This window comes from Hyla sarda, chromosome 1, assembly GCF_029499605.1.
Source record: "Hyla sarda isolate aHylSar1 chromosome 1, aHylSar1.hap1, whole genome shotgun sequence".
Classification (NCBI taxonomy): Eukaryota; Metazoa; Chordata; class Amphibia; order Anura; family Hylidae; genus Hyla; species Hyla sarda.
In genome coordinates, this window is record NC_079189.1 from 576,017,278 (window position 1) to 576,034,646 (window position 17,369).

Consider the following 17,369-nt stretch of genomic DNA (forward strand, 5'->3'; position numbering starts at 1 on the left):
AAGTGGGGTGTCCAGTTTGTTTCTGTTCTGTGTCCTAGTGGGAGCAGTGTTCTATGTTTCTGATCAGTTTGGTGTTTAGCATTCAGGTCTTCTGTTCATCCCCATGCATTTCCTGGATTCTGCTGTACACTTGTTCCATACCTAGTCTTGTTCATTTAATCATGTCTGCCATTTATCTGGATTATGGTTTATGAACTGTTTGTTAGTACACTGCATCCTGCCCCGTTTGCCTGTTTCTATTCTGTCTTCTTGTTTGGTAGTTTTCCCGTCATGTTTCTGGCCTGTGACCGACTATGTGTATTATTTGTTTTTACTCCCACGGCACTTTAGGTCAGGTAGGGACCGGCACCGTGGTTGTCCATCTGCCGTTTAGGGTGGATGGGCAAGTATGCAGGGAGAGTGGTTATTAGGGACAGCTTAGGGCTCACTCTCCCTGTCCCCCCAGTCGGTCATGACACCTCAGAGCTGAAGAAATTCCATTGTCCAGGTCACCCAGACCAACCACCTACCTCCCTTTGTCTGCCATATTTAACCTACAATTCTACCCACATTCACAATTTCCTGCAGCCAATCTATCTCTTAGTTATTGTTGCCTCTTTCCCTTTCCCAGCCTACCCCTTTTATTCTGAGTAATAGAGGATAAAGCCTAAAGTGACCGACATGTAAGACCAAGCCCACTGATTGCATTGTGGACCCAGCCTTTGAAGCTTGTTTCAAGCTTGTTTCTGGAGCTGAATAATATATGTCCAAGGCCTGGCCTACAACATTTACAATGTGAGACTAGGAGGCAGTGCCAACTGCAAGACATGGAGGCAAGACATAGAGGCTGTACCTTCATCATTTACAAGATGAGATTTAAAAAAAAAGCAGTACTTTCTGTGCCTAAATAATTTACAAGAAAAGACAGGGAGGCAGTACTATCTGTACCTACATAATTTACAAGGCAAGGAGACAATACAATCTATACCTTTATTGTTTACAAGATAAAATAGAAAAGCAGTTCTATCTGTTCCTACATAATTTACATGCCAAGAACAAAAAGGCGGTGCTATCTGTTTACACAGAGAGACAGTACTATTGATGCCTGCATAATTTTACACAGTGACTACCATATTACGAATATAACTAAGCACTAGTGTTGAGCGCGAATTTGAATAGCAAATTTTTATCGCAAATATTGGCACTTCCCGATTTCGCGAATATTTAGAATATAGCGAAATATATTTGTTATGATGAATATTCGTTTTTTTTTTTCTCAGTATACATCACATTGATGTGTACTATGTAAATAAAAAGTGATCATCCCTCCCTGCTTCCAGCTTGTGATCCAAAGAAGGCGCAAATTTGCGAATATCGGCACTTCCAGAGGACACTGATCCCTCCCTTCTTTTAGCTTGTGGGCCAATGAGAAGGATGCAAATACAGTTGTCAGAGGTTAGCAACATCCCTAGCAACTAATAGGAAAGTAGTTAGTTGAAAGATATAATCGCGCATGCGCATTTTGCGAATTTCATTCCGAATTTCGCATGAAAAAAAAGTGAATGAATATGCAAAATTTGCGAATATAGGACGAATATTCATCCATATATTTGCGAAATATCACGAATTCGAATATGGCCTATGCCGCTCATCACTACTAAGCACTATCTAGGTTCTATGCAATGGCCCCCTGTTGTACTGTAACTGCATATTCCTAAATTCACAAAGTCTTCCTCTAAAGGCAGAAACCCTATGAAAATATACAAATTAAACTATATTGCTGTTGGAGATGTCATGTGCATAGTCTTACCAGAGAGAAACCGCTGAAAATGTTTAATATTGTGTATATAGTCTCCCACATTACTGTGTGCTATTGTGTCTTAAGGACTACAGCACAGCTATTCCAGAGGGAATCCCCTATTTGAGTAATTCTCAAAAAAATCCTAAGAAAATAGACTAACAGGAAAGAAAATGGAAGTTGTACTTTAGGTGCCCTTTTAAGAAGTTAAAGGGGTATTCCAAGGAAAACCTTTTTCTGGACAGGAAAACCCCTTTAACCCCTTTTTTTGGCTCCAGAAAGTTAAACAGACTTGTAAATTACTTCTATTAAAAAATCTTAACCCTTTCAATAATTATCAGCTGCTGAAGTTGAGTTATTTTCTGTCTGGCAACAGTGCTCTCTGCTGACATCTCTGCTTGTCTCGGGAACTGCACAGAGTAGAAGAGGTTTGCTATGGGGATTTGCTTCTTCTCTGGACAGTTCCCGAGACACGTGTCATCAGAGAGGATTTAGACAGAAAAGAACAACTCAACTACAGCAGCTCATAAGGATTAACATTTTCTAATAGAAGTAATTTACAAATCTGTTTAACTTTCTGGAGCCAGATGATATATATATATATATATATATATATTTCCTGGATAACCCCCTTAAAAGAGGTAAATGATCAACCATTATACAGAACTGAGATTTTTGTAGTATGGCAACTAATGACTGACAAATTATCATCCTGTCACCCTGCTGGAGGGTGGGGATATCTAAGAGAACCCCAAACTCATATAGATGCCCCTTATTGATAGTCTGGTAGACCACAATGCAACCATGAAACAGAATGTCCATCATGGAACACCTCATCTATGAGTCTACAATTCTGTGCTGAATAATTTCTTATGACAAAAAAATTAAAAACAAAATCTTCACATTAGCTCCTAAACAATATTAGAAAACCCTTTAGGAACATTAGTTGTTACATTGTATCAGCCATCATAAAAAAAACTTTTGATAAGTCATAGAGATACAGTATATGGAAAGTTATTATCGGTCAGGATCTGGGTGCTGAGACCCTGACCGATCAGTAGAACAAGCTGGGAGAATTGTGTGTTCTCTCCCTGCTCTGTGTCATGTGACCTGGATGGTCTCATAATGTAAATGATCTGACACTTATCCCCTATGCACGGTGCACCGGTTCTCCTCTTCTCCTCGTGCATGGAGCGGGGTCTACACGTGCCCACTATGAATCTCTATGGGAGAGCCAAAGTCCTGTACTCGTGTATCTCTGGCTATCCCATAGAGATGCATGGAGGGATCGTGGGGGGTCTCCGAGTTCAGACTGCCCCCCTAACAATCTGAAGTTTACTATACTGGACTACTCCTTTAATGCACCCAAGGGTCTGAAGGGTCTCTCTACCGCCAGAGCTATTAGCCATTAACCCTCAAAATTCTGTGTAAAAATATGTGATATAGTAAGTAGATGGAGAATTGGGGGAACATCTCAACCTTAGGTAAAACCGAATTCCCATAACCCTGTTGGATATGATGCTGCTATCCAACCATTGTTTGCTGCTCATGGACAAATTGCTTAATCCCTGTTCGCATTATTGCAGTTCCGTGTTCTGTTTGCTCATTCAATGTGAAGAATAGTTATGCCCTAGCACCAGGCCAATAAGAGAGAACAATAGACTCTAAAAAACAACAATGACTGCAGTGTATCTGTGATCACATACAGACGTGTTACTCACTGGGCCCAGGCTGATAACAGAGAACAATAACCCGAGTGCTAAATGAAGGAAGACTGCAGCTTCCGCCTCTAGTCGGGACTCGTTCACACATATCGCTCACTATTTAGCAGGTTTTTTAGCATTTAGGGATGTAGATTTACACGTGCTTCATAACAAAAAGAGGAAGGAAATGACCTGATCTGTATCTGCAGCAAGGAAGATGGCAGCAGGATATTTATAATCTTCTCTGGAGCGTCTTGCCCAGAAACTGTTCTTCATTTGGTAATTTAAGGTGTCATTTCACTTTCAACACCATCGTGTCACAATTTACGTCTTCGTAGAAAGTGAAGTAGCTGTGTTTACTTTGCGGAATCGGTTTTGCTACATTGTATTTGCTCCATTCATAAATCTTGTGAAACAAACAGATTAGCATCACCCCTTGGGCGGCCCATACACCTTCAGTGTTTCCTAAGCAGTCTGCCTCCAGCCCTTGCATATCCGGGCATGCTGGGTGTTGTAGTTTTGCTACTGCTAGACGCACACTGGTTTAAAAAGTACTGGCTTAGGGTACGGTCCCACATAGTTCACGCTGCACAGCTGGAAATACACTGCATATTCTCCGACGAGTATACACTCAGGGCTTCCCCGCCGCAGCCTTGTGTGCATACTAAGGTTTGGAGGTGGGTCGGGCACTGGCATGACTGGCATGACTGTGACCCGTCTCCAAACTTCACTGCACAAAGGGCTGCGGAGGGAAAGCCCTGTGTGTATGCTCACCGTAGAATACGCAGCATATTTCCAGCTGCGCATTAGATTTTGCGCAGCATTAAAGGGGTACTCCTGTGGAAAACTTTTTTTTTTTTTTTAAATCAACTGGTGCCAGAAAGTTAACCAGATTTGTAAATTACTTCTATTTAAAAATCTTAATCTTTCCAGTACTTTTTAGGGTCTGTATACTACAGAGGAAATTATTTTCTTTTTGGAACACAGTGCTCTCTGCTGACATCTCTGTCCATTTTAAGAACTGTCCAGAGTAGGAGAAAATCCCCATAGCAAACATATGCTGCTCTGGACAGATCCTAAAATAGACAGCAATGTCAGCAGAGAGCACTGTGGTCATGTCAGCAGAGAGCTCTGTGTTCCAAAAAGAAAACCATTTCCTCTGTAGTATTCAGCAGCTAATAAGTACTGGAGGGATTAAGATTTTTTAATAGAAGTAATTTACAAATCTGTTCAACTTTCTGGCACCCCTTTAAATACACTACATATGCCCTGTGTGGGACGTACCCTTAAACGGCATTTCTTCCCCATACTCTTGCACACTTGGCTCAGCCGAGCGTGCATGTGTTTTTGACGAGAAGAGGAAGCCGCTGTGGGAAACATCTACCAGCTGGTCATCTCTAGGGAAAACAAAAGAAACAGGTGTTGATATTTTAAATGCCAATCATTCTGCTTCCAGGGAAGTGTCGGGGGAGACACCTGGTCTAACCAAAACTGAGGGGCTTCATCTGACTATTCTCTAAGGGTCTATTCACACGGCAGAATTTCCGCTTGCAGAATTCCGACTCAAATTAAAGCCCATCGACTTCTATGGGATTCCGCACTCCCATTCACACTTCTGAATTTCCGCAAGCGGAGGTTTTGCAACAGCTGGAGGTGCTCTTGGTGGGAAAATTTGGCAACATTGTGGGAGTTGGAGGATTGGTTGGATAAATACCGGCCGGTATTTATAATATAAAAATACCGGCAGGGTGGTCAAAATACCAGCTGTGTCGGTAAAATACCGGCCAGGTGGCGACCCTAGAGACTGCAGATGTATAGAAATAGGGGGTGCAGAAATAGCCATTGTACCCAGCCTTGTTGTCTAATGGGGCCCGAAGGCTCTTCTGTCACTTGAGACACCAGTATAGTAGGTCTGGGATGTGGAATTCCTATCGCCCGACGCCCGGGACATGCAGTTTCCGGTGCCGGGCAGGGCCGGACCTGACAAGCGCAGCGGCGCTCTGCTGACTGTATGGAGCGGGCTCCCGACTCGTGCCCGCTCCATACTCTGCAGCCCCCAGCTGTGGAAACTTGTGTCCTCCGAAGCAGAGCAGGGGAGATGAGAAGCTGTCTCTCCCCTGCTCTGCCTTCTTAGACGTGCGAGGGGGAGATGAGGCGACGTGGCTTCTTGCTCCCCGTGCAGACCTGCGTCCTCTGCCTTCGCTCCCCCCAGCTCTAGCTTCGGAGAGCTGAGGGGAGGAGCGGTCTGCATGGGGCGAAAGTTTCACACCGCCGCTAATAGCCAGCATGCGTCGCTCAGAGGGGTGTATGGAGCGGGCTCCGCACTCCTGCCCGCTTCATACTCTGCGGCCCCCGGCTGTTTTCAGCAGTATGTATGGAGCGGGCTCCGGACTCCTGCCCACTCCATACTCTGCAGCCCCCGGCTGGCTATTAACCCTTTAGATCGCCGCTGTCAAAGCTGACAGCGGCGTCTAAAGGGACATGTGAATGCTCCCTGGTGGGCTAGTGGGGTGGATCGCCCCCCCCCCCCCCCCCCCGCAGCGCGATTGCGAGGGGACAATCCACTATAGAGGTAGCCGGAGGGCTTACCTCTGTTCCCTCCTGTCCCGGCTCTGTCATTGATAGATCCTGGCTGGACCAGGCTCTATCAATGGATCACAGAGCACACAGATCAATTGGGTTCAATAGAATCTATTCATCTGTATGAGGAATCTAATGATTCCTCCTATAAGTCTAATAAAGTGTAAAAAAAAAGTTTTAATAAAAGTTTAAAAAAACACACATTAACCCTTCCATGTTAAAAGTTCAAATCACCCCCTTTTCCTATATAAAAACATGCAAACATAATAAAAATAAACATATTTGTTATTGCTTCGTGCGTAATTGTATGACCTATTAAAATATAACATTATGTATCCCGTACGGTAAATGTAAAAAAAATACCAAACCACAGAATTGCAATTTTTATGATATCCCATAAAAGTTAAAAAGCGATTAAAAAGTCAGATCAATACCAAAATGGTACCGATTATGGCACAAAAAATGAGCCCTCATACAGCCTGGTATGTGGAAAAAAAATAAAGCTACAGGGGTCAAAAAATGGCAATTAAAAAAATTCTAAAAGTTCAGAATTTTTTTTTAAATTTGTAAAACATGACGTAAACTATACAAATCTGGTATTGCTGTAATCAGGCGGCCTAAAGTATCAAAATAACATGTTACCTCAACCACAAGGTAAATGGCGCAGAAAAGAAAACCACGAAATCTGCAAAATTACCGTATTTTTCGCTGTATAAGACGCACTTTTTCTTCCCCAAAACTGGGGGGGAAAAATCGGTTCGTCTTATACGGCGAATACACCCCTATCGCGGCGGTCCCTGCGGCCATCAACGGGAGGGACCCGCGGCTAATACAGGACATCACCGATCGCGGTGATGCCCTGTATTAACCCTTCAGACGCGGCAATCAAAGCTGACCGCCGCGTGTGAAGGGAAAGTGACACTAACCCGGCTGTTCAGTCGGGCTGTTCGGGACTGCCGCGATTTCACCGCAGCGGTCCCGAACAGCCCGACTGAATAGCCGGGTTAGTGCTTACGGGACACCGGCAGGGACCTTACCTGCCTCCTTGGTGTCTTCTCCGTTCAGGGATCCCCTGTATGGCCGGCGCTTTCCTTCCTCGTCATCACGTCGTCGCGTACGTGCGTCGGCGTGCGTAACGACGTGATGGCGGCGACGGAGAGCGAGGATACCCGGCCGGCAGCAGAGACGTTCCGGAGTGACGGGGACACGGCGACAGCGATGGAGCGACATCCAGGGCAGTGGTGACGGGTCCAGAGCGGCAAGGACACATGAGTATTATCTCCTATGCAGTGATCTTCAATCTGCGGACCTCCAGATGTTGCAAAACTACAACTCCCAGCATGCCCGGACAGCCAACGGCTGTCCGGGCATGCTGGGAGTTGTAGTTTTGCAACATCTGGAGGTCCGCAAGTTGAAGACCACAATTGGGTTTAAAATCTTTATTTTTTTTGATTTTGCACCTATAAATTGGGTGCGTCTTATACGCTGGTGCGTCCTATAGGGCGAAAAATACGGTACTTTTACTATTTCAATTTCACTTCACCTAATATATATTTTTTGGTTCGGAGAATATGTTATTGAAAAATTAAAAAGGTATCATTATAGTAAGTAGTTATGGCTATTATAGGAGGGGGGGAAAAAAAAGAGCATAAAAGCAAAAATTTGCCCGGACAAGTGGATCATCATGAGGGACAAGTAGATTTTACTCCATTTTAGTCCCGTGGACAAGTAGTTTTTTATAAACATTTCCACACCCCTGGTAGGTGGTTAAGTTACTTCACACCTAACAGGCAATAATAAGCCGGAATACAAAGGAATTGCTCTGTGCCCCATCAATCGAAATCTTGTAAAGTTAACCATTAACATCCATGTACCTGAAAATCGTAACATACAATAACACAACTTATTCCTCAGAGCAGGCCCTTTTAGGCTGGGTTCACATCAGCCAACACTTGTCTTGTATATGTTTTTATCGTGTCAAAATGTGGTGCTGCCGTGTATGTTACATATAGGCACAGGCCTCAGTGATTTAATGGCCTGCACATAGTCAGCTAGTGACTACAAGTAGTTCATTTTTCAATGTATGTGTATGTGGTGTCCCGGTACCGCATTTCATACGGTACTTATTTATCTATGGGTCCCCGTAGCCAGAGTCCCTAGGACTTAGTAATCTCTGTTAGTCAGTTCGCCCCTAGTCGCCTCTATTATAGTGTATAGATTTCTAATTTGTCCATAGAATAATGTATATAGTATTATTTCTGTATATAAAGGGTTAATTACCTGTTTCTATTAGCGTTGCAGGACCTGCGGGTCATGTGACAGGGTGAACTCTATGGTTTTAGCTTAAGGACCTTTGGAGGCCCTCTTACATCAGTAATCCCATCACACCATGTACTGGTGAATGGCAGACGTTCGGACCAATCAGAATCGCCATGCCCCCTGCCCATATAAGGGAGCGGCGGCCATCTCCTCGCTCTCTTTCTCCTGGCTCTTGATAAGAGAAGACCTATATCCCAGTAATCGCAGTGAGTTAGGCCTTGCGGCAACGGCTGACTGATCTAAATTATAGAGTGTGTCATCCCCTAAGCACTCTGCAGTATCACCGGACCCAATATTTCCCCTAAATCCGGACGGATCTGCACATCACTCCCTAAATTCAGAGACTACAAGTTTCATGCAAGGTCCGCAACTTCTGCCAGTCGCTAAGCAACCTAAGAACTGTTATATGAGACTGTTACTACGCATTGGATATTGCAAGCACTGCAGTAAAGTTATTCAAGTTCAAGTTAAATCTGCTTGTGGACCTTCAGTCATTTCATTGACCTATCGCTTCTGGGAAGGGCGGCGATAGGCCGGAACATAGATTCAGCATACCAGCCCTCACCCTGGCGTCAAGAGTGACAGGGTTAATATTAACCCCTCATATACCAACACCATACCATCCCTACCATACACCCCCCCAAGGGCTACCACGTGTATTTTAAATTGGACCTTAAAGAGTGGTTTGCAGCACTTTAGAACCAAGCACCAACACAACCTGTGTAGAGGAAAAGTTGCCTAGTTGCCCATAGCAACCAATCAGATTTTTTAAAATGGAAGACACAATCTGATTGGTTGCTATGGGCAACTGGTCAACTTTTCCTCTGGACAGGTTTTGATAAATCTCCCCCTATATGTTTACATCTCTTCATATTTTATAGTATTATAAAATATGTCCCTGTTATACTAGATACAGCTTTAGCTCTCCTTAATACAGTGACCCCTCGACCTACGATGGCCCCGACATACGATAATTTCAACATGCTATGGTCTCTCAGAGGCCATCGCTTGTTGAAGGCAGCATCAACGTACGATGCTTTTGTATGTCGGGGCCATCGCATAAACGGCTATCCGGCAGCGCAGACTGCTTCAGCTGCCACCGGATAGACGTTTACGGGGCCCCGTGAGCTCCGGTGATGGTCACTCACCTGTCCTCGGGGCTCCGGAGCGTCCTCTTTGGGATCCTCTGCATCGTCGGCGCTCTCCATCGATGTCATCACGTTGCTGCGCACGCCGTCCCGTCATCCAATAGGAGCGGCGTGCGTAGTGACATGATGGCGACGACGGAGAGCGTGGATGCCGGGGAAGCAGAGGCCCTACCGGAGCGTCGGGGACACCCCGGGGACGCAGCGACAGCAATGGACGGCGACATCCCGGACAGCGGTGACGAGCGGTGACAGTCCGGAGCGGTGGGGACAGGTGAGTATAACTTCGTCTAACAGTGGTCTACAACCTGCAGACCTCCAGATGTTGCAAAACTACAACACCCAGCATGCCCGGACAGCCAACGGCTGTCCGGGCATGCTGGGTGTTGTAGTTTTGCAACATCTGGAGGTCCGCAGGTTGTAGACCACTGTCCTATACTTTACATTGCACGGATCCCTCAACATGCGATGGTTTCAACAAACAATGGTACGTTTGGAACATATTACCATCGTATGTTGAGGGGCCACTGTATTGATATTAATATATATTCCCATTTCCACAAAGCTATTATTTTACATATCTTTATAGTTGCCCGATTCCACATCGTTAAACGGTGGGGCTCGACTCACATACCATCCATTACAGATATAGGCCCTCATTTACTATTCTAAACCCGACCTCTTTTGTCGGGTTATTTTGTCGCATCTTTGTCTGCGCCATGTCGCAGACATCGTGCGCCAGTCTGCGACACGATGCAACATTTTTTCCCGACGGACCCGATGTGGATTCTCCCAAACCCAAAAAAGGGGCGTTACCCGACATTTCTGAGCTTTCCCACGTATTTATTAAGGTTTCCAACCCGAATTTGTTGAATTGTTGTCGATTTTTTCCCGACAACTCAGAGGAATTGGAAACCAAAACCTACAAAACCCACATGTGACAAACAGGATTCGACATAATAATAAATACCAGGGGAAAAAAGCAATCGGGTAAGAAAGCAACATAGACTTACAACCCGATTTTCTTAGTAAATGAGGGCCACTATATCAGGAGTCAACTTTAATTGTAGGCTTCCGCATTGGACAAAGAATATGAATTTGTCTCTAGATGGGATGTTTGGTTACATAGCCCACATAATACTATCCAACTATAAAAAATGTACAGTCTGGTGGATACTGGATCATCTATGTCCTAGAACCCATTCCTAATATAAGATGCTCCTATCCTTATAATTATCATTCTACTGGTTTATCATCAGTATTATCCGCTTTATTTCTTTTTGTGTCCTTATGTACAGAACTTATATTAAGTACTAGGTTCATTTCTCGTTAATATAGTGTTTAATATACTATGTATGTTTCCTTTCTTTATTTTATCTTCTGTTATTGGGCTGATGGAGAAAATGTCAAACCTTTTTTGTACACTTTTTAAACGAGAAATTGTCTCACATATGTCCACTGAAAAATCTAATAAAAATAATTTTTTTGGGAGGGGGGGGGGTACTTTTTGTTATGAATTTAATTTCCAGTAAAATATATAATATTTTTGGCAATATGATGACTGTATTAACATTTTTAGTAAGATTTTGTAGGTGTTTATTACGATTTTGTGTATGCTTACCTTATTTTTGTGGCTTATTCATTTGTGGATTAGTGCAGTTCTACTCATGTAGGTTGTGTATGTTCAGGCCGTTGAATCGGTTACATGTCTGTACGTTACTATACACGTTGGTGTTCATTTTGACAGGAAGAAAAGTGTTGGCAAATGGTGATATGATGCCAGCCATAGGGTATGTTCACTTTACAGAATCTCTGGCAGGAGAGATTCGGTGCGAGCGGCGGCCACCAAAATCTTTCAGCGCTATTTAACATTTTAAATTTCTTTTGGCTAGAGAATTTCTGCAGCGGAGTTTTGCACTGCTGAAATGTCATCGTGTAAGTTGATGAACGGACCCATTTACACCAATGCTAGATTCTTTCTTTGTTCTCTATAGCTTGCTTGGCCAGCTTAGATGTACAGATTGGAACAGAATGAGCAGAGTCATCTCAATATTATTAAAGGGCTGAAAGTTAAAGGGGTATTCCAGGATTTTTTTTTATTTGACTATGCTACAGGGGCTGTAAAGTTAGTGTAGTTCATAATATAGTATCTGTACCTGTGTGTGTGTGTGTGTGTGTGTGTGTGTGTGTGTGACGGTTTTCTCACCATTCTTCTGTGATTTTCACCCCACTATTTATTTTTACCAGCATACAAAATGACTGTTGTCTAAGATTTTTCCCAGCTTGCAATGCGGCCGAGACCTGACTCACTAGTCAGCTGATGACAGGGAGCCTGTCTGCTTCAAGTGGTGGAGGGATCAATCTGCAACTAATGCAACAGCTGGAGGTAGCCTGATTGAAAACCACAGGTCTGCAGCTCATTTATGGTTCAATGGATGTGTGGGAGGGAGGAAAATGGAATTGTGGGAGTTGTAGTCAAAAAGAGAAAAGTCAAACAGGAAATACTAGTTCACAAAAAGCTAGCCACAGTGTTATGGTAATCTCACAACATAGCTATTTATCCCCAAGACAAGCGCAGATCGTTCCTAAGCATGTCCATTACTGTCTACCAGGTACGTACTAAAAGCACCTTATGGTGGATAACCCCTTTAATGACAGCTCTGTTGTACTGCTGGGGGCCTAGACATTGTAATAATATAGAAAGTAAAATCAGCAAGAGTTTATTTCTTCATTAAAGAGTACCTATCATCATCCTAACTCTCCCTAATTCCCCATCCCCATCTGTCCCTAACTCTAACTAAATCTATCCCTGTCCTTTTTTCTGTTCAAAACCCCCTAACAATACCTTTTTATTGATATCTTTGGTAGCTCAGTAGGATGCCCTGTGCAAGGGGAGGAAGTGGGCATGTCCCGGCTGGCACAACTTCATCTGATGCTTGCCAGGGCTCGCAAGGCAAACCCGATCCTTGAGCTGTCACTTGTGGGCCAATGCGCGCAGGCTCTCCTTGTCAGGGGGCAGAGCCTGAGGACACGGCCGGCCGAGTCAGGAGCGCGCCCTGCTGATGAATGAGCACACCGCTCATTCCCGCCTGTCTCATTGACAGGCAGGGAGCTGCGCTGAGCTCGCCTGAGGCCGGCCTACAGTCTGTGATTTTGGACTCATGCCGCCAGGCTGGCATGAGTCCGATATCAATACATAGGCTTGCTAGTGAGACCCCTAGTCGTCATTTTTTTCATAGAAAAAAAAAACAATAAAAGGATGCAATTTTTTTTTATACAAACCAATTAGAAAGATATTTATTAAAGGGGTACTCCGGTGGAAAACTTATTTTTTTTATTTTTATTTTTTTAAATCAACTGGTGCCAGAAAGTTAAACAGATTTATAAATTTAAAAAAAGTTTTTTTTTTGTCCAGACCTCCAGGAGAATAAATACTATAATCCAATACAATAATAAAAGATCGTGCTTCAATTATGATTAACTATAATAAGTTTTATTATAAAATCCTGATTATATATATATATATATATATATATATATATATAACAATATATATCTCACAATAAAATAATTAAGATATATATTGTTTATCCCCTCCACAAGGGCCCTCTGTGGGGGAAACTACAATCATTTATATATAAATATATATATGTATATATATATATATATATATATATATATATATATATATATATATATATATCAATCAGAATTTTATAATAAAAATTATTATAGTTAATCATAATTGAAGCACAATCTTTTATTATTGTATTGGATTATAGTATTTATTCTCCTGGAGGTCTGGACAAAAAAAAAAAAATTTTTTACATTTTTGTATATTGCAGCTTGGGTATAGCTGCTTGTCCATCTTACCTCGGGGAATATATAATTGTAAGCTGCACATATCCCTCAGATTTATAAATTACTTCTATAAAAAAAATCTTAATCCTTCCAATACTTATTAGCTGCTGAATATTTCAGAGGAAATTCTTTTCTTTTTGGAACACAGTACTCTCTGCTAACATCACGAGCACAGTGCTCTCTGCTGACATCTCTGTCCATTTTAGGAACTGTCCAGTGCGGCATATGTTTTCTATGGGGATTTTCTCCTACTCTGGACAGTTCCTAAAATGGAGAGAGATCTCAGCAGAGAGCACTGTGCTTGTGATGTCAGCAGAGAGCTCTGTGTTCCAAAAAGAAAAGAATTTCTTCGGTAGTATTTAGCAGCTAATAAGTACTGGAAGGATTAAGATTTTTTTTAATAGAAGTAATTTACGAATCTGTTTAACTTTCTGGCACCAGTTGATTAAAAAAAAAAAAACGTTTTCCACCGGAGTACCCCTTTAACCTCTTAAGGACCAAGGATGTTCTGGGACGTCCCCGCACCCTGGGCTTTAAGGACCAAGGACGTTCCAGAACGTCCTGGTGTTTCTCCGGTCTCTGCCGCGTGCCTGGCAGAGATCGGAATGGCATTCCTGCTGAAATCCTTCAGCAGGCATGCCGTGCAAATGCAGAGGGGGGTCCTGGGACCCCCCCATGTCGGCGATCGCAGAAAATCGCATGTCAATTCAGACATGCGATTTTCTCCTATTCCGGGCTGATCGGGTCTCTGGTGACCCGATCACCCGGAAAATTGTGATGATCTGACCTGTCAGTGACAGCCCAGATCATCCTGAAGGGTAGGAGTGAAGTCGCAATGCTGCCTAGAATTGATTCTCACCAATGGCAGAGCAGGACAGTGGGTTGCAATGGCAACCCCCCATTCTGGCCACCCCTGGATGTCGAGGGGATCGTGGGAAGAAGATGGAGGTCGGTACCTGCAGGAGAAGATGCCTGGAGACCCTGATCGTTGCTGGAGACTGCTGGATCCTGGGTCAGGTAGGGAAACTACTGTGGGGGAGGGGGGAATTGGAAGTGAAAGTAAAGTGATCTTTACTGTGGCAACCACTAGGAAGGCCAAACTGCAACTCCCAGCATGCCCAGGCAGCCAAAGGCTGTCTGGGCATGCTGGGAGTTGTAGTTTTGCAACATCTGGAGGGTCACAGTTTGGAGACCACTGTTACAGTGGTGCCCAAACGGTAGCCCTCCAGATGTTTCCAAACTACAACTCTCAGCATGCCTAGACTGCCCAGGCATGCTGGGAGTTGTAGTTCTGTAACATCTGTCCCTTCAGATTTAGCAATTTTCATGACATTTTTGAAAATTGCTGCTTTACTTTGAAGCCCTCTAATTTTTTCAAAAAGCAAAAATATGTCCATTTTATGATGCCAACATAAAGTGGACATATTGTATTTGTGAATAAAAATAAAATTTATTGGGAATATTCATTTTCCTTACAAGCAGAGAGCTTCAAAGTTAGAAAAATGCTAAATTTTCAAAATTTTCATGACATTTTGGGATTTTTATTACTCCCTGCAGCTAATAAGGTGCCACTCGAGATGGGATCTCTACACAGGGGAACGCCAAGGGTTTGAGCCTAAACATCTATCATATCTTATCTCTCCCCTGATGACTCGTGATGGAAGAAACACGTTGAGAGGCTATATGATATATTGGACATCAGATTGTATAAGTATACGCCTTTAATTCTATATACCCTTTACTGCCTTATGGATCTGGATGTACGTGGGTACAATGCGCAGTATCATAATCCTTTTGCATAGTGTCCTTATGGAGTAAGGCTTTCGGCAGTGATATATGTATGCATGTATATCCTGTTTACATTGTGTTCATGGTTGCCTGTACATGCATGGCATTTGTTTATATCTCTCTGTGCATACTTACAGAACATATTTTACATTTAAGTGGTCTGCATTATTTTGTCTGCAGCTTTGCTATTGTGCTGTCTGTGGCTTTAATATGTGTTAAAGTGCATATCGTCAGCTTAACATTCTGGACTAGTAGTTTGGAGCTTGTATGTCTAAAAATTCATATGCTGATGGCGACATTTGTTTTTTGCGGACATGGTGGAGCAAACAACTTATCTTGCAACAACGTAGAGAAGGAAAAACGGAGCACACAGCTGGAAATCCTGTTGCCACGATTTATTCAAAGTTCATGTAGAACATACATACGACATCTTCCCCACAATATGAGCAGAGGTGAGAGGCAGGAACGTGCACATGGGCAACAGCCACTGTTTCACGCCATTCGGCGTTTCATCAGGCCCTGAATGGCGTGAAACAGTGGCTGTCGTCCAGGTGCACGCTCCTGTCTCTCACCTCTGCTCGTATTGTGGGGAAGATGTCGTATGTATGTTCTACATGAACTTTGAATAAATGGTGGCAGCAGGATTTCCCGCTGTGTGCTCCGTTTTTCCTTCTCTAAGTTAATGCATGTGTATCTATATACATCTATACGTGAAGCACCCCCTTCCTTCCTGGTCTGCTAAGGACTTACACCCCACTACTTATACCCAACAGCTTTATCCTACGATAGTTCGCTCAGTGGTGCCTGGCTGCATCTATTTGTTGGCAGACAACGTATCTTGCTGTTTTTTTCTGTCTGGTGCCAGAAGCATAATATCTTGAGATATATATATATATATATATGTGGTGTCCCGGTACCGTATTCTATCCGGTACCTGCGTGTGTGGGTCCCCTTAGCCAGAGTCCCTAGGACGTTGGGGTCCCCATTGTCTAGTTCACCCCTAGTCACCTCTCATCCAGATAGTTATTGCACCAATAGCTTACTTAGGAAGCATGTAAATATTATATAAATGCCCTATAAATAGTTAATTACCTGTCTATAGCGTAGCAGGACCTGTGGGTCAGGTGGTTAGGTGAACTCTATGGTATTTCTGCTTTAGGACCTTTGGAGGTCCTTGTGACGTAGTTGATCCCATCACACTGTGTAACAGTGAATGACGGATGTTCGGACCAATCAGATTCGCCCCGCCCCTGCCCATATAAGGGAGCGGCGGCCATTGTTCTCTCTCTTGTTCCCGGGCTGTCAAACGAGTAGGATCCGCGCAGCTGTCTATCGCAGTGAGTTAGGCCTGAGCCTTGCGGCAACGGCTGATATATCTGGAATCGTGAGTGTATCAATCCCGAAGCACTCTGCAGGATCACCGGACCTCTTCTATCCCCTAAATCCGGACGGATCTGCAATAATTACCCTAAATTCAGAGACTTTAATTTATTTCAAGGTCTGCAACAATTGTCAGTCATTGAGATTTATAGAGACTGTTTGCCGAGACTGTTATTGTTCATTGGATGTACCGCAATCATCTAAGTAAAGTTCTTCAAGTTAAAGTTCAACTATTTTGCGGATCTTCAGTCATTTTATTACATGCACCTATCGTTACTGGGAAGGGCAGCGATAGGCCGGAGAATTACCTCAGCATACAAGCCCTCAGCCTGGCGTCACAAACTATAGGGTTAACATTAACCCCTCATCTACCGAAACAATACCCCCACTACCAACACCCCCCAAGAGCTACCATATATATATATATATATATATATATATATATATATCTTTAACATCTAAGTATATTTCTAATATCTCAGTATATATATATTTCTTGCACGTGTGTCTGTCCAGATCCTGTTACCATTATCTTATATTCCACAACCAGATGTGGTATCTAGTGTATCACTGACGTAACAGACAACTGACCCTGTTGAATTTTTCTGTGCAAGAAATATAATATCTAGATATACATATATCTTTAATATCTAAGTATATTTCTAACATCTCAGTATGTATGATTTTTTGCACGTGTTTTTGTCCAGATCCAATCATTATCTATACTTTGCTCTAAGGTTGGAAGTTGGTGAGCAGACTGCCTGGAGGCCTGGAAAAGACTTGCTTGATGCCGTATGGCATGGACTCAGGTGTGAA

The 17,369-nt window shown here is 43.2% G+C and overlaps 2 protein-coding genes across 6 annotated transcripts in view; one reads left to right on the top strand and one right to left on the bottom strand.

The window, feature by feature from the left end:
* The window catches only part of MALT1 (MALT1 paracaspase), a 134,202-nt gene that overhangs the window by 113,290 nt on the left and 3,543 nt on the right, over positions 1 to 17,369 (bottom strand). The window contains exon 1 of one of the 3 annotated variants that reach the window (XM_056544438.1): positions 8,341 to 8,437. The exons of the other annotated variants lie outside the window; for them this stretch is intronic. Coding sequence (XP_056400413.1) covers positions 8,341 to 8,375 — 35 coding nt within the window. The 5' untranslated portion in view covers positions 8,376 to 8,437. Of the gene's footprint in view, positions 1 to 8,340; positions 8,438 to 17,369 lie in introns of those variants that run through there. 3 annotated transcript variants of the gene reach the window in all.
* Positions 1 to 17,369, top strand: part of ALPK2 (alpha kinase 2) — a 281,066-nt gene that overhangs the window by 94,767 nt on the left and 168,930 nt on the right. The window lies entirely within an intron of this gene.